Raw genomic sequence first — 18,499 nt, forward strand, 5'->3', positions numbered from 1 at the left:
TTTTGAGAGCTAGTCAGATACATTGAGTCAAAGCTAGCCATGGTCATGGCATTTTTATTTGTTAGTAATAATTGGTAAATGTAACTTTAGAACTTTAGAACATATAACTTTCAGTTGCCCCTTGTATATATTTCAGCGATTTCGCAGGTCACTTATCATGTATAATGATAATGTGTAAAAGTGGAATAAAAATTAAGCTGAAAACAAAGAAATGTAATGACTAGGGATGGCATGCCACATTTTTATTCTCTTCTGAAACCAATAATGTTATATAAACTTTGCTTATCAGTCAAGGGGAATACTGATACGATATTGTTCTGTATAAACTACTAAAATGTAAAGATATTTTCAATTGAAGCTCTTCACTTAAGATAAGCATCTAAAAGGAAGAACAGTGTGTGCTATTTCATGCTAGATTTCTTATAAGATTACATCTAATTTAATTTTTTCTCTCCCATCTCTGGTCCATGGTTTTCTGCTGTTATCGGCCCTATTCAAAAAAGAAGTGTCTCCCTTTTACCGTTTAAAAGTATGATAAAGAGATGATTATTATTTAAAATATATTAATGCACGCTTTAATTCCTGAATGGACATGTGTGTGGTGTGGATTTTATCAGCACCACTCCTGATAGCCACCATCCGGTTCATTTTGATTCCAAACTTAATAACAGACCAGGATTTGAAAATTAAAGCAACAATTGTTAATTTACAGCTGTGAACCAACTCAATTTCCAAGTGTGTAGGCGTGTAAGACCGATACCTGCTCCGAATCCTTACGGGTAGAATTATGTTCATCAGGAAGCGCTAGCTGTGGGTACAGGCCCCGGCACAGCACCAGTCTGAGCAGAGCCTGTTGCCGAGATGACAGATCCGCACTGATGTACGCAGCTTCCTGAAGCTCACTCACATTATGCCGCAGTTTGAACTTCACTTCCTGTGAGGGCCAGCCAAACAAGGACAAAGAATATGCTTTCTTAATTTATTGTCTGCAATTCAGCCTTTGATCCCAAGTTTTCTGCTGAACTGTGTAATAAAATGTATCTAATAAAATTAAAGCAAAATTGAAAACTAGAGATCTCTGTCTCTTTGGATTTGTGCTGCTGTTCCACAAATGAATCACCTGTATGTCCATGTCCTGTCCTGCAGAGCCTTTGTCCTTCTTGCCAGATCCTGTTCCCTCACAGTCTGAGCCAGAGGAGGGGTCTCCCTCCAGGCCTTCCTCCAGACGGAGCACTTTCCTGCGGCTGCCCTCCTGCAGCTCATGCTCCCTTTTCAGCTGTAAAAGTCTCTGATGCTCAGTCAGCCTCTCCCTGCGCTGGGCCCGGTCCTGCGCTGACTGTGCAGAGCGCTCCTCTGGCTCCAGCAGCCCGTGGCTCCTCAACAACTCCTACACACAGGGTACACAGTGCACAGAATACAATTAACATCTACAGAGATACACAGTGTTATGAAAAAGTATTTGCACAGTTTCCTCTATTTTTTGCATATTTGACATTTCAGGTTTCAGGTCCTCATTTAAAATGTAACATATGACAAGGAAAACAGTGAAACACAAAATACAGTTTTTAAATGCTTGTTTACTCGCAAATTTAAGCTTATTCTGATGATGATGCCTACAATATGTTCCAAAAATGTTGGCACAGGTGCAATTTAAGACTATGGAATGTGGTGAAATATTCTAAAAACACCTTGAACAGGTGATACAATAATGTTCGAGTATGAAAGGAGCATTCAGGAAAGGCAGTCAACAAGCATCTGCAACGAGTATAGGGATTTCAGCATCTCCAGTCCATTATTATAGGATTCAGAGAATCCAGAGAAATCTCTGTGTACAAGGTCAAAAACCAATACTGACGGCCTGTGACCTTTGACCCTCAGACGGCACTGCATTACAAATTCACACACTTCTGTAATTTATATAACTGTGTGGGCTCAGGAATACTTCAGAAAACTCTTGTCAGTAAACACAGTTCATCTCTGCATCTAAAATGCAAGTTAAGCCATGTATCAGCAACATCCAGAAATGCTGCAGACATCTCTGGGCTAAAACTGATCTAAAATGGACTGATGCAAAGTGGAGATAAGTGATGTGGTCTGCGAGACCACCTTTTAAATTGTTTTTGGAAATAATGGACTTTGTGTTTTCCTGGCTGTTGAGATTTTGTCTTATTTTATTTGTTTTATTTTCCTCATTTTTATGTTTCCATGGTTTTAAGTGTTACTCCTTTACCTTAAGATTGGAGTATTTAACTAGAGTAACTAGAGTATTTAAAACAGGATCTGTGTCCCAGAGAAAGCCAAGTCTGTTTTTTTACGATAGGTCTTTGGCCTTTTACAACTAAAACTAGGGCCTTGGGGGAGGAGTGGACAAAGCATAAAGCTCTGTTTTAAGCTGCTGTTTTCAGACTTGGTTTGAAGATGGACAGCGCGCTTCTACAATAAAATCATCATTTCTGCAAACCTGCTTCCTTCCTTCGCAAAAGAAAAGATTAACTTCAGCTGTTCCAGTGACTCGGATGGGACAATCTCCCCTTTTTTTGTTGAGCGCTGCAAAAAACGGTGAGTGAGACCTCCTGGGAAAAATAACTGCCAAACAGAAGAAAGGACTTGCATAAGTCCTACTGACTTTGAGTTGCGTAATACCTAGGTAGCAAACATGGGTCAGCACAATCCGAGGGAGATGTATTGCAGATTTCAGATCAATTCTGTTCAAAGAAAAAGGAGAAAATGTATGAAAAGTTTGGTATTCCAGAGGAGTCAGAATGGGATCAAAACCAATGTTTTTTGGTTCTAAACAAATGTGTACAGAAAAGGGACCTTGAGGGATGTGTTTAGCTGTTTCAACAGTGGCACTCTCTGGTAATGACAAAGCAGCAGCAGACAATTAAACAGTTAAAGGAGCAATGCTAAAATGACCAGTATGCAGTAACTACTGCTGAGAAAACGTGAACACACTCAACGTTCCATCAATATCCTCTAGGCTAAGGTGAAATTATTGGGGAAAGAACAAAATGAGTCACAAAATCAGGGACAGAAATTGCACCCCTCTCTTAAGGAGATTAGAAGTAAAACAGAGGAGCAAACATCAGTAGAATCTTCTAGTGATAGTGATCATGCTGATTTTAATCTCACTATACTGGAAGCATCCCTGAGTGAAACAAGTAAAATCAAAGACAGGTAAGATTAAGATGACAATTAAACACAAGCCACTGAGCCCAGAACAGATAGATCTTTCTGGCAAAGGAATTTAGGCACCCTAAGGAAATGGGCATAAGCCTTTTTCTGATGCTAATGACCCAGAAAATCAAACGTTATTCCCTTAATCCTTTGGATGTTATATCAGCAAAGCTTGCAGATACTGATGCCAGATGAAATTGAGAAGTTGGAGTTGTATTATGAAAGGAGTGCAGAGAAGCTACAATCTCTCATGGTGGTGCAAGAGTGTAATTCAGGCTTGCTTACTGTATTGCGTAATGCTTTGGGATCTGCAGTGTGTTGGCAAAAAGTTGTTAAACGCCATCAGAAAAAGGGTGAGCGTGTGGGGCAGTACACTCAGCACTTCGCTGAGATATTCATGCTACATGGGGGTCATGCTGAATGTACAACAGTTGAGGAAGTGATGGATGCCAAAGTGCCCATGGCACAATGGGCTAATGGTTTGACTTCAGACATGTGCAAAGTGCTACCTTTGTGAAAACCTAACTGGTGCAAAGGAAGGCTGGCTGAGTTGTCAAAGAGTTTAACAGTATATGAGAGGGATTCAAATGTGCATCTGCATGTATCTGCTGTGCTACAGACTGTAGCCACCCAGTGAACAAATAACCAGCAAACTCAAAAGCCGGATAATAAGGCATGATAACCGCATGATAGGTAGTTGTAAAAAGAAAACGTTTCATATGAAAAGGAGGGGCAAGCTCAGGACAGGTCAGAGGTGGGTCCCTGAGATGGTAGGACAGCTGTTAAAACTTATACAGCAGGCAACTCAGCTATCTGCTTCCCCGAACCAACTAGAGCCTTTAAACTAGAAATGTGTGCTGTGAGAGCATATTTACAACCAATTACATGTGATCAAGATAAGACAACAGGCTGTTAGTCAAAACCACTGTGAACGGTCAGGAATGTGATTTCTTGATTGATACGGGGGCACAAGGTACTTTAATGCCATGGCCAAGAATTTTGGCCTTCCACTGATGAAAACTGGAATTGTAATTACTGGGATGACTGGTGAAAGCAATGATACCTATTGAACAGAGCCTGTGTGCCCAAAACTTGGCCCTAAATCTTTCAATCTCTCTAGTAGTGGCTCCCATCAAAATACCTCCAATTCTAGGTATTAATGCTACTTCCCGGTTGCATATGCAATTGGATTTTGAGTTTAAAAAGCCTAAGCTCTTCATTCTTGCAGCTCAGGTGTCGGATCCTCATATCATTATCCATCCTATCTGGTCTAAAAGATAAAGATGAATGTGGTCTGTTGGATGTTGAACCTGTACAGCTGATGGGCACACCTCCACCAGTCGCTAAGCAGTACCTACTAGCTAAGGAAGCCAATGAAGAAATCCATCCAATCATTAGTGAGTTGGTTAGCATGAGCATTTTGATTAAAGCACACAGCAATTAATGTTCTCCAATCTGGCCTTGGGCATGGTGCCTCACAGTAGATTACTGCATTCCTAAAATGCACATTGATCACATTACACCTTTGGTGGCAGATCCTAGGAGTAATTTTGATGGTGTTCCAAGCATGCATACTGTTTTTTAGTTATTGATATGGCTAATGGCTTTTTGTCTGTTCCTCTTCACCCAAACAGTCAGCTCTCATTAGCATTTTACTTTTTTGAACAATATCAGCGGACTCCTCTCCCTCAGGGTTTGCGTAACAGCCCTACTTTTTTATTACGCTCTAAGGCGACAACTGGCAGAACTAGAATGTCCAGTCAAGGAATCCACTTTAGTGCAGTATACTGATGATGTCATGTTTGCATCACCAAATTTGGAAGTGCACACTACTGAGCTGTTGGCATTGTTGACACATCTTCTCTCACATGGTCACAAGGCTAGTTCAGCTAAAGCACAATTAGCCTCCCACTCAGTTCGGTATTTAGGTCATATACTGTTAGTGACCGCAGGACAGTGGTCTATCCTTCTCGATCATGCTGCCACTGTACGTGTACTCCCTGCAACCATCAATAAATGAAAGGACCCTGCTCAATTTTAGGGTATGTAATTATTGTTGTCCCTGGATCAAGGATCATGCTCATATTGTCCAGCCATTGTATGAATTGCTGAAAGGGTCATCCAAAGACACAAACAGCTGCTGGTTGTCTGACACAGCCAAAGAGCCTAAATCAGCTCTGACATCTGCACCTGCGCTGGGGTTTGTGCAACCTGAACTGCCCTTTACTTTGACTGCATGTCTTATGCAGGACCATGGCGGGCAGTTGTGCCCCGTCCATTATTATTCAGCCAAGTTATATGTTAATCCTACTGGATTCGGTCTATGCCTGCGTGCCATTCAAGCTACATATGTGGCTGTCACTGCCTGTGCTCCAGTGGTAGTGTCACAGTCTCTCACAGTGCATTGTCCACATGCTGTTACTTCCTTGTTGTCATCAGCTTGTGTAATTACAGTTACAGCCCAGAGATAGAGTAACTGGGTCACTGCTCTCACAGCTCCTACATTTGCCTCCAAAGGACATAATGAGTAATCCCTCATTTATTATTAATGATGCCTGCATTGTCTGATACGTGTTTTGAGGGTGAAGATGATGATCACGATTGTGTAGTGTTATCACACACACCACAGGGTGGGCTGTTTGTTCACTACATGCAGTGATAGCTCAGGGCTGTCTCCGTGATCATTTTTCGGCTCAAGCTGCTGAGCTTGTAGCTTTGATTAATGCCTGTATTTTAGCATCCTGACTCTCAGTTAATGTCTTCACAGATTCAAGGTATAGTCATGGCGTGATCCATGACTTTGGCCATATCTGGCGTAGACATGGTATCCTAACAGCTGCTTGTACTCCCATAAAGCATGCCTAATTGGTTTCTGAGCTTAAAGCAGCTAATGAGCTTCCAACAAGCCTTGCCGTTATTGAGGTAAAAGCTCACTGCCCTTCTGATTCTCTTGAAGCATGAGGTAATGCCATGGCTGACGCTGCAGCTAAGGCTGCTGGGAGGCTGCCCACAGTTTCAGCTGCTGCTGTTAATGTTTTGGAGCTTCTGATTTACAAACTTTGCAGTTGTCATTATCAAAGATGTTTTCTGATGCTCCTGAAGCTCTACTTCCATTTTTGGCTCAGCAAATCTACAGCTTAGGACATGTGGGTGTCCCCAGCATGGTCCACCGGTTCTCCTCAGTATGTTGGAACCCCAAAGTTCACACACATGCAGCAGAGGTAGTATGACGGTGTGCATTGTGTCTGGCCAACAACACTGCCACAGGTGTTTCAACACTTGCAGAGCACATAGCGGCAGCTCCAGGGACATTTAAACATGTGCAGGTTGATTACATAATGCTGCCACCCTGTCAGGGGAAGAAGGACGTGCTAATTATCACTGATAAATTTTCAGTTGGATTTAGGGATACCCTACCAAAAAGGGGACTGCCCTGGACATGGCCAAAGTGCTTGTCCAAGACTACATCCCATGTTGAGGATTGCCAGACAGTACAGAGTCCGATCAAGGCACACATTTCACTGAAAAAGTAGTGCAGGAGGTAATGATGATGTTAAAAATCCAACAGAAATTCACTGCCCATACAGGGCTCAGGCATCTGGACAGGTGGAACAACGATTGTTCAAATTACATCAAAGTGGGGTTTCAGGGGTAAATGCACTTTATGCTGTACTATGTAGGAATAGGGCCTCACCCCCTACTTAAGGTTTAGCTTAAGGAGTCCATATATTATTATCACAGGCTGTGTCATGTCCTTACCAGGGACTATTGATCTAAGGCAGGCAGACATGCATCTCTCCTCTGATGCATTATTGAAATATTGCCAGGAGAATCCGTAAACTCTGCATAACAAAGAGTTGTTGAGGGAGGGAGTGATAAATAGGTAGATAGAAGTTGTAGAGTCACATAGCAATTCAGGCAACTGTACCAAGCTAGTAGCTAACAAAAAAGCAAAGAGAAAGATTTAAGACAAACATTTAGAGACGAATGGACTTTTGCATTTATGAAAACGGCAGTTGGTTTCCTGGTATGTTAAATCTGCAACAAAATCAATTTTTGACATTTGTGAATCGATTCAGAATCATCCACGTCCGCATCGCGATGCATCCAAGAAATGACCCCCCCCCACCCCACCCCTAATTGACACATGCTTAACATTGCAAAGTGGTGTTATCACCACATAATAGGGTGACAGAAGAACCCTGGCCAGAACTGTCGGCATTTACACTGGCAGGGGTCAAACCCAGGGCGAAGCCACCCAAAAGTGAGATTAGGACTGATTAGTCTTTAGGACCCCACTGGAAAGATGCTAGTCCCACATGCAACGTGTACAGAAAAGCCATGGTTATCCTTTAAAACATATAAGTGAGAGCTATGGGATACTGTTGATTTGCTGTGTCTTTATTTCTTTCAGCAACCACTTGTGGCAATGCTTGGCCAGACACGTAATGACATGTAACTGTGTTGCTGACCTCACTGGAGTTCACCACTCCATTGGACTGACGAACGTCTGGATGTCCTGCGCTCCCTCATCCTGTCAATGTGTCCACTGGTATAGCTTGGTCTAAAAATGCCATTTTGGACTGTGATGTGTGTGCCCTGCTACACATGGATGTTTCTACAATTAATGTGAGCAGCTGTCACAACACCACTAAACCAAGGAGCATGCAATGCTGTACATTGCGTTACGGGGGTTGAAATCATAGACAAAATAGCTATACTTAAACAAAAACAGCCCATCTTCACAGCAAAATCGATTGAGGGTTGCATTTACGAGCCTGATCCATGAATAAACTGGTTATCAGTTAATGAATTTTGCTGGGTTCCTGCACCTACAGGAACTTATTGGTTACGTGCAATCATGGCCTTCAGTGAACTGCCGGTTTCAATAGTCGGTGTTCATTGATTTATATCTTACGGGCAATGAGACCACAACAGTCTATATCTTTTTCTATCAAGTAATAATGTCAATAATGCAACTCATCCTTATTCATCACCCTGTTGACACCAATATTTAAGTTATATCTTTGGATGTTTTAAGTTTGTGTGATCCAGTGAACTGTAATAATAAAGTATGTTCATAGTAAAGAAATAATGAAGCATATGCTCACACCAAGCAAAGGCTACCCGCAAACACTAAGCTGCATTCAAACTCAGAATGTTGTTCCAAGAATTCCTGAAACATAATAAGACACTGACTCTAAAATTAGTGTCATCTGTCTTCAAGTTTCTGGACACTGATGCCACCTTCACATTCGAAGTGAATGGGATACAGTTTCCAATACCAAGTACATATTCATGCAAAAGGACCAAATCATTCTTTTGGTGCTGCTTTTATATCATCAGATCCCACTTCCTGTATTGAATATTTGACATGCAGTCAAACATTCTGGAGTAGATTTTTAGGTGCATTTTCTCCAAATTATGAAGTTATGATGGCTTTGGATCAAATTCATGCTTTATCTCATGAAGTTGAAAAGTTTGCTTACGATACTGCCCAAGCAAGGTATAATTTCAGAGACACTGCAATCGCAAAGATTGATGATACTAAAAAAATAGGGTTGCATTAGACTATGTCTTAGCGCAACAAGAAGACACATGTTCAGTAATTGGGCCTAAATGTTGTTCTGACATCATCGACCCATTGCAGGACCTCAACACCTATAATAAAGATTTAGATGGCCAGCATGAGCACATTGCTTATAACTACTTGGTTGGAACCATGGTGGATGCACTGCCATGAGATTATGTTGATTTTTGTCACACTCTGTGTAATCATTTTAGTTAGCCATGACATAATACGTGTTTGCTGTATCTGTTTCTCTAAACAGACAAAGCATGCACATATAGCAACTACCAATACTATAATGCTAAACCCAACTAATATTATGTTAAGCCATTACACCTAATGTACTGGTAACTGATCTTAAATGAACTGAAATGTAAAGGCCTGTTCCATGACGTAAAATGAAGATGAAAAAATTAATAACCAATGGTGGAACGAAATACAGCATAGTAGTAACACTGGTTATATTTAATGCTCCAGTTGCGTTCAAGGGCAAGAACTGTTGGGATTTTGTTTTATTTTCTTTATCTGTTTTTATTCCTCATTGTTATGTTTCCATGGTTTTAAATTTTCCTTAAAATTTGGCTAACGAGTATTCATTTACAACAGTCCAAGCCGCATTTTATGACCCCACCTAAGGGTATAATTCCGGCTTTCCTGGGACAGAACACACTTTTTACCATACTAAAGTATTTACAATAGGATCAGAGTACCCAAGAAAGCCAACTCTGTTTTGTTTTTTTATGATAGGATCCAATTCTACGAGAACACTGTCTTTGGCCTTTTATGACCCAAACTAGGACAAAGTATAAAGCTCTGTTTTAAGCTGCTGTTTTCAGACTCTCCTGCTCTCTTCCTTGGCAAAAGAAAAGATTAACTTTAGGGCCAAAGAGGAAACAGACCATCCTGACTGTTATCAATGTACAGTTCAAAAGTCAGTGTCTGTTTTGCTGTGTGGTATGTTAGTGTCAAAGGCATGTGCTCTATATAGAGGTACAGCATGTGGACAAAAGTATTGGGACACCTACACATTACACCTAGAGGAGCTTTTATGACATTCCATTCTAAATCCATAGGCATTAATATGGAGTTGGTCCCCATTTGCAGCTATAACAGCTTCTAGTCCTCTGGGAAGCTTTTAACAATATTTTAGAATCTGCCTGTGGGAATTTTTGCCCATTCATCCAGAAGAGCATTTGTCAGACACTGATGTTGGAAAAGAGGGCCTGACTCGCAATCTCCATTCTAGTTCATCCCAAAGGTGCTTGATGGGGTTGAGGTTAGGGCTCTTTGTGGGCCAGTGAAGTTCTTCCACACCGAACTCACCCAGCCATGCCTTTATAGACCTTGCTTTGCGCACTAGGGCACAGTCATGCTGGAAAAGGGCCTTCCCCAAACTGTTCCCACAAAGTTAGAAGTGCACAATTGTTCACAATGTCTTGGTATGCTGAAACATTAAGATTTAACTTCACTGGAACTAAGGGGCCTAGGCCAACCCCTGAAAAACAACCCCATAGTATTATCGCTCCTCCACCAAACTTTACATTTGGCACAATGCAGTGAGGCAGGTAATGTTCTCCTGGCATTCGCCAAACCTAGACTCGTCCATAAGACTGCCAGATAGAGAATGAAGAATGATGAGTTTCCACAGGTCCAGCGGCAGCGTGCTTTACACCACTCCCCTCTATGCTTGGCATTGTGCATTCTGATCTTGGGCTTGTGTATAGCTGCTCGGCCAAGAAAACCCATTTCGTGAAGCTCCTAACACGTAGTTCTTTTGCTGATGTTGCTTCCAGAGGAAATTTGTAACTCTTTAGTGAATGATTCAACAGAGGATAGGCACTGTGCGCTTTAGCACTCGGCAGCACCACTCTGTGAGTTTGAGTAGCCTACTGCTTTATGGCTAAGCTGTTGTTGCCCCTAGGGACTTCCATTTCACAATAATAATGCTTCCAGGTGACAGGGGCTGATCTAGCAGGACAGAGATTTCTCAAACTGACTTGTGGCAGAGGAGGCATCCTATGACAGTGTCATTTTAAAGTCACTGAGCTCATCAGAATGACCCATTCTACTGCCAGTGTTTGTCTATTGAGACTGCAAGGCTATGTGCTTAATTGTACCCGCCTGTTAGCTATGGATATGGCTGAAGCACCTGAACTCAATGATTAGGAAGGGTGTCCCAATACTTTTCTCCATATAGTGTAACTTGCACATCTGTGAGTGCACCATTAATGCTGAGGGTTACACATGCATTTTGGAGCAACATATGGTGCCATTTAATTTTCAAGGATGCCCCTGCTTGTTTCAGCAAGACAACAGCAAGCTACACTAAAACAGTGTGGCTTCGTAGTAACAGAGTGCAGGTGCTAGACTGGCCTGCCTGTAGTACAGACCCGTCTTCCATTGAAAGCGTGGCATATTATAAAGCGTAGTATTTGACAACGGAGACCCCCAACTGTTTAGAAGTTGAAGTGTTATATCAAGCAAGAATGAAAAAAGAAGATTCACTACTGTCACAACAACAGTTTTTCAAATGATTACCGAACATAAGGAAAACTGCAGTAACACAGAGGTAAATATGGCCCTGTCCCAACTTTTTTTGGAATGTGCTACAGGCATCAAATTTAAAATAAGCAGATATATATAAAAAACAGTAAGTTAAATAGTTAAAAATAAAATATCTTGTCTTTTTACTTTTTTCAATTGAACACAGTTCAAAAAGGTTTTGCAAATCATTGCTACCTGTTTTCATTTGCATTTTACCTACTGTCCCAACGTTTTGGAATTGAGTTTGTATTTCAATAACTTTCTCATCGCTTTCAAAATTTCTTTTGGCCATGGCATAATGTACAACCGGTTACGACCTTTTAGCCTACTTCACAGTGCTGGAAAGTAGAAAGTTCTACTTAAGTGATATTTAGATTCAACAGGGCTGGCAGTTATGAAGTGTAGGTTTGTTTAATTATATCCTAATTGATCCTAATTATCAACTAAATTTGGTTAACTGGTTGATGCATAACTAAGGGGGCATTTATAATTTCACTTGGGGTATTTGGTATTAGACAGCTTTTTTTGAATAGCTCATTCAATGAAGAAAAGTACCATTTGAAAACTGTTTTGTGTTTACTGTGTGTTTTTGTGTATAAATATATATTTATATACATTATTATACTATTATACTATTATATATATATATATATATATATATATATATATATATATATATATATATATATATATATATATATATATATATATAATGTGTACACACACACACCCTTCAGTTTACCTTAAACTGTCGTCTCAGATTGACCATCTCATACAGTCGCTGCTCCTCCAGTCCTCTTCTTTTGCACCACTTCCTGGAGCCACCTCCCCTCTCCCCTTTCACCTACAGAGGACCAAAAAGTCAAATACAATTAGCAATATAACTAGACATAATATCAATAGACCTATAAAAAAAACACCATGCACAATTATCAATAGAGACAGAATGTCTTTAGCTGCTCTAAAAATAACTATTAACTGTTTTTAATTAGTTTGGTGCAACTACTGCTGCCTTTTTGTAGCATTTTTACTTTGACTTAAGTACATACATAGCCATGTTGCTATGTTTATATATTTTTCATATTTTCACCAAACTCATTTTTAAAGATTTCAGCTATCAGTCTTAGGGCAATCCCACCAATTTTTCAAAATAATTGTTAAGAAGTGAAGTAATTAAGAATTCCCCTTGAATCTATCTAGGTAAGCTGCTTGTATCTGGCTGACCTGCACCCATGCATTGAAGGTGTTGAGCAGGGTGAAGGGGTCTCCCAGGTCACTGTTCAGGGGCTGACGTGCAGTGGAGCAGTCGGGGTTGTGCTGAGCACTGCGGAGGAACGGCGACTGAACACTAAGTGCTGCAGCTACAGTCAACACTGGCTCCACCAGGTTGAACAGTGAACCCAGGACTAGCATTTTACCTAAAAACACACAACACACACACATACACAAACAAACACATATTCAATCCAGAACTATCTGACTGCTTGACCATAACATTTCTAAATGATTCATTATTGATTAAAATGAATATATATAGTGAACTATAAGTTTCACTAGTTTAATGAATTCATGTTATTTAAAAACAAACATGCACAAACCCATAGTTTCAATCTAGAAACATCGGACAGCTTGTCCACAAGATTTACAATAACTGTGCAAAAGTTATTCAATTTCCAGTCAAAACTGGAAAAAAAAAAGTGTACGTCGTTAATTTTTCAAATACTAAGTACAATATCAAATCTATCAGTATCTAGTTTGTCCACATTCAGATGTTTCTGTGTATCCTTTCACTGTGAGAACACAACTCAATGCTATGGGTCTGAAAGGATGTGTAGTTGTCAAGAAGCTGTTACTGAGAAAAGATCACAGACAGAAAATAAAAAAAATTCAACTAGAACACTGAAACTTGATAACTGACATGTGAAATAAGATTTTATGGACTGATGAGTCTAAATTTGCAATTTGTAAATAAGAAAAAAAGATGATACCCTGCGTATTTCTTTAAAGAAATGAAAGTAAGTCTCCTAAAAAATAGCTGTAATGAAGGCAGTTTGGGCACAAAAATATTGAAAAAAAATTCTGTGTTCTGTGTTCATATATTTACTGTTAAATGTGTTTTCTGCTTTTGTCCTGACACTGAAAAAAATAAATACCTTTGAATTGAATAAATAAATTGATTAAAAGAAACTGACTTTAGCACAACACTGTATAACTAATCAATTAAATTGTTTTAGAGTGAAATGCCTTTACTTGGCATACTTTTCAGTAGTTTAAAAAATGTTCTTGTTCATTAAGAAAACAAAAACACTTTGGTGTCTCATACCAATAACCACATCCACAGGGAGCTGGGCCAACAGCTTTCCGATGGGTGTGAGCTGTCCATGGACATCCAGTGCCCCTTGTTCCTTCAGGTATGTCACAGCTGTCTGAATGCTGGAGGATGGAGGGGGGTCTATGAAGGAAAAAGACAAAGGATCTCCTAGACCCATACTCTTCATCTGCACAAAAACAAACACACACACACACCTCACTTTTAATGGGGATCGATGACATGAAAGTGAAAAACAAGGAGGCACTTCTGCACACTCTCTTCTATGTTTCAGTCTGCACTTTCACTGCAGTGATATTAGTGCATAATTTAAATCAACAAAAAAAATCTGCTACGTATCACTTGTAGTAAGTAAGGCTGCACAAAATATTCTTTAATTGTTATTGAGTCATACTGAGCTTTGAAATACTGATATATGCTTCAGTATGCAAATGAGTGCTCTAATCAGTCAGGATGTTTTATTTTTGCTGTGAGCGTCCTAACCAACCTCAGACATTACAACATTTCTTTTAGTCTTGCAAGCCGGACACTACCTGTCTTCAGACAGTCTGGTGAGTTTTGTCACTTAATGCAGCCAAAAGCCACCTTTATTGACAGAAAGGAACCATCTCACTAACATGTTTTAGTGTGACATATAGGCATAGACATTATTTAAAATGGGCCAACAGCAAAAACACACACACAGGAATGAAGTGGCATTCCCAACAACACGCATGAACTCACTCACAAGCTTCTAAATGCTGCAAAGTAAATGTGATGCAGTATTACCTTGCTCCCAAAGACTTATACTGGTGGGAGTGGGTAACTATATGCACAGCAACTGTGTTTCCTAAATGCCTGCTGTTGGTTAAGCTATGAGAAGAGGGATGAGAGAGCATCACACCTGGAGCACTAATGAGTCTAGAGCCACTCTGTGGATCTCAGGGACTGGGTATGGGGCAAAGGCCTCATAATCTGACTCAGCGTACAGCCGGTAGCAGACTCCTGGTCCAGTTCGTCCTGCACGGCCCTTCCTCTGCTCTGCACTGGCACGGCTAATCCAGAACTCCTGAAGTCTCTGCATCTTCGCCTTCGGGTCAAAACTCATCTCCTTTACTTTACCTACCGGTCGCACAATGGTCAGAGGACAAAACAGTCAAAATTAAACTGGGAAGTAACATTTTAGAAGAAGGAAAGACATAATTGAAGATTCAACATCCTTTTGTACAGGGCTGCCCAAAACTGCCCCTGAATAATTTAATTTCAACATGTGGTTCTAATATTCAAATGCTTTGATTCAGGCTTTGATAAGTGTTCAAAGGTTTGCAAAAGTAAGCAAAAAATGCTGTTTTTTTAAATCAAATTACTTCAGATCAGACTTGCTGCAGAAATATGTGAAATACACTGAATATGAGCAAATAATACTTAATTTTTTTGCATTATTAAATTTCAGCACACTGAAAAAATGAAGGCCAAAGAACAAGAAAACAAATCACTAATTTAAGTGGAAATTACTTAATATTAGTGGAGTATGATTATGCAGTTACTTGAAATAAGTTGTCTCATTTTTAAATAGGCCCTAATCCCTATTTAATGTAAAACTGGTCCTTAATCTCAGAGTATACATCTTAAAACAGAAAACTGACTGTTCTGAAATCACAACCAGGACTGCAAGTGAAATTTCAGTCAACATTGACAAATAAACAGACAGACAGACAATGAGACAGAGAGATGATATTGGACCACTGAAGAATGAAAAAATTTATAACTGTTTGAACATCAGAGAGAAAAATGTGGGCTCTTTTGTGGACAAAGTCCTCCACACTGCTTTGCCTCACCCTGTAAAAAGTGACATTAAGCACATTAGAATAATGATAGTGGCACATTTTAAAATTAGTCTAACTTCCACGTCACTGTTGTGTTATGAAATTAATTATAATTGCTTGGGAAGGGAGAAATAATAAACAGGACTTACAGTGCTCTCTTACTGCCATCTTGACAAAGTGGTCCGGTTTGCGTGAAAATCCACGTTTTCATTTGGCATAGCCATCTCATTTCATCGCCATTTCATTGCGATGCATTTGCAGAATATCCCAGCAAACAATTACATTGTGGCAACGTTGTGACAATCTATTGTTTTGGTGCCCACAACGTTGTCACAACGTTGAAATGTAATTCTTCAAAAAGTTGTGACAATGTTATCTGACAACACAGCGGCAATGTTGTCGGTTTGTTATCAGAGCTTCCTAGTATCCTCAGAAGTTCCATCATGTTGTGCAAGAATCACCATGGAGTTTTGCTAAGTTACCAATAAATAGTCATGATACCATACAGCAAAGTTACTTAATAATGACGATGTGACCATGCTGTGACAACTTTGCTCAGACAATGTAAACAGCACCACCTTCTGACAATGCTGTAAAAAAGTACAAAGTGTAAAAAACGCTGTGACCATGTTGTATGTTTCCTGGGGTATGCAAACCCGACATATCTTCGCAATCAAAGACCTTGGCCGTGTTCAAAATAACATACTGCATACTGTAATTAAGCAATAGTACTGTATACAGTAAAATGTAGTACTGTATACTGCATACTGTATTTAAGCAATAGAACACGAGAGGTTCTGTGTTATCACGAAATAACATCAAGGCTGTTACACACAACCTTGAGTGTTCTATTGCTTTTATACAACAGTTAAATAAATAAAGTAGGAAATAAATAAATTGGGCCGTGAACGTGGCATGTTTTAATGTTAGCAATTCTTTCCACCAAAATTATAGTTCCTTAACAAGCAGCTTGTTGCTACGTCAGAGTAACGAACTCTGCTCACTCGCTGCACCGTCAGCAGTTTGTTCTCCAGCTCCTTGTTTTGTTCCAGCCAGTCTGTAAAGCATTTTACAGCCCATTTTGTTCGGCGAATGGTATTTGGTTCATTTCTGGCTAATTCCAGGTTGTTTAGGTGTTCTTCTGTAACAGCTGCTGACTGAAAATCTTGCTCAGTGGTAATGACAGTTTCGGAATTTAGTGTACTCTCATCTTCAGAGTCTGATCAAATCGGCCGTAGGTCAAATGTAATCTTCAAAGTATCCATTTTCCGTTTGTGCGCAAAGTAAGAAGTAAAAATGTTCAAATGAGCTTGAGCTTGAGCGTCTCCTACAGCTGTCAAAGTTGTTGCTTAGCAACAGCGTCTCAGCAGAGTGATACAGTGTTTGTGAAAAAAAACGTGCTCTTATGGCGAAATAACAGCACGGTTAGAACACTTCTCAACCAATCAGCTTGCGTGGCTGGAACTAACTGTTGTATAACAGGGTATATACACTGTATACTGCATAGTGCTCTTCATCAGTAGTATACTGTAGAGTATCCAGCATACGACACAAGCCGTGTCCCATACTACAGGAAAGGGGAGTGCCCAGCCTGCAAGCATCCAAGTAACCCGTAAAATGATATCGGAAATAACAAACCTTTGTTGCACATGTATAGTCCAAATCAGGTTTCTGGTTCAAATCGGGTGGCAACAATAGCTCTAGTAGCATACTGGAAAAATCCGAGCAGCATGTCATCCACATATCTTTGGTGCACAGGAGAAATTCATGTTTGTCATGTACTGCATACTACTTACGACTTTTTTTTGGGCAGAATCAGTACGCTAGATGTATGTAGTAGGCTATTTCGAACACAGCCACTGATTATGTCAACGAATCACCCAGCCCTATTGAGTCTGTGCCACTGAATCTGAAACAAGTTTTTTTAGTGAAAGAGAATTGTACAAATTGGCACTCTAGATTTCCTGATGGATTCATGATCAATTTAAGAATACCATAATAGAAACTTGTATTTAACTTTGAAACAAGATTAATAATTTCACATTTCCCGATCTTTTTCTACAATTTGCAGTGTAGGGTCTCAAATTGAGTGTTTACATGAATTACGTCATTTAGTGTGTAGCCAATCCGTCAAAACACTACAGAATTAGAGAGCGTATCCTCATGCTTCTTTTTCTTTCACTCAGCAGTTACTATACCTGAGTCGACCACAAAGCGCACCCCATCAATTGTCACCGAGGTCTCTGCTATGTTGGTGGAAATTATGCACTTCCTCACCCCTGAAGGCGCGATGTCAAACACCTTAAAGGCAAAAGTCATACACATAAATAGCTATTAATGTAAATTCTTTATAGCGGACATTCAGAAGTAGTACATGCGTCAACTGCCGTATAATTAGCTTCTATAAAGACCTAGCATTTACTACATTAGGTAAAGTCAACAATATCTGTGACATATCTGTGAAATATAGTTTGTTCTGGAATTGTTACTCAAAACAAGAGGTATACTTAACCTTTATTCAAGGCAAAAGTATAAAAAAACAATTATATACCACCTTCCTACTTAAATTCTACTTTGTTTCTTCTGACATTGAACACTTTGTTGTTGGTAAACAATTGACTGAGATTACAGAAGTGTTCTACCTTATCTTGCTGGGCTAGTGACAGGGTGCTGTGGAGGGGCAATATGATCCAGCGGTTTGTGTGTGCAGCATAAGTCTGACAGGCCTCCATGACTGTGGAAATCTCAGCAACACCACTGAGAAACAACAGCAGGTCACCTCGCTCATCGGCCGGATAGCGCTGGTCTATACCCTGAAGCACGCGCAGGTATGGCCATGGGTCCAGTTTCTCTGATTTGGACACCTGCTCCTCTGGTGGGATGGGCTGGTATATTACCTAAACAAACCCAGGTGAAGTAAATGCTTGTAATACCTCCCTCACAAGCACCTATTAGCAACATACAGTAACCAATCCATTCGGTATTTTAACTTAGTATCTTAACTTGAGAGCCAAGATCTGATTTAGCTAAAATTTGGTATCTATTGACTATTTGTTACAATGCTAATGTAAAAAA

General features: G+C 40.0%; 1 protein-coding gene across 1 annotated transcript in view; it reads right to left on the bottom strand.

Annotated features, from left to right (window-relative positions):
• The window catches only part of dhx34 (DEAH (Asp-Glu-Ala-His) box polypeptide 34), a 30,855-nt gene that overhangs the window by 10,294 nt on the left and 2,062 nt on the right, over positions 1–18,499 (bottom strand). The window contains exons 4-11 of the mRNA XM_036561647.1: positions 18,067–18,321; positions 17,623–17,725; positions 14,503–14,720; positions 13,614–13,788; positions 12,515–12,708; positions 12,033–12,134; positions 1,121–1,387; positions 761–934 (exon numbers count right to left, since the gene is read on the bottom strand). Of these exons, the coding sequence (XP_036417540.1) occupies positions 761–934; positions 1,121–1,387; positions 12,033–12,134; positions 12,515–12,708; positions 13,614–13,788; positions 14,503–14,720; positions 17,623–17,725; positions 18,067–18,321 (1,488 nt within the window). The remainder of the gene's footprint in view (positions 1–760; positions 935–1,120; positions 1,388–12,032; positions 12,135–12,514; positions 12,709–13,613; positions 13,789–14,502; positions 14,721–17,622; positions 17,726–18,066; positions 18,322–18,499) is intronic.

This window comes from Colossoma macropomum, unplaced genomic scaffold, assembly GCF_904425465.1.
Source record: "Colossoma macropomum unplaced genomic scaffold, Colossoma_macropomum, whole genome shotgun sequence".
NCBI classification, from domain to species: Eukaryota; Metazoa; Chordata; class Actinopteri; order Characiformes; family Serrasalmidae; genus Colossoma; species Colossoma macropomum.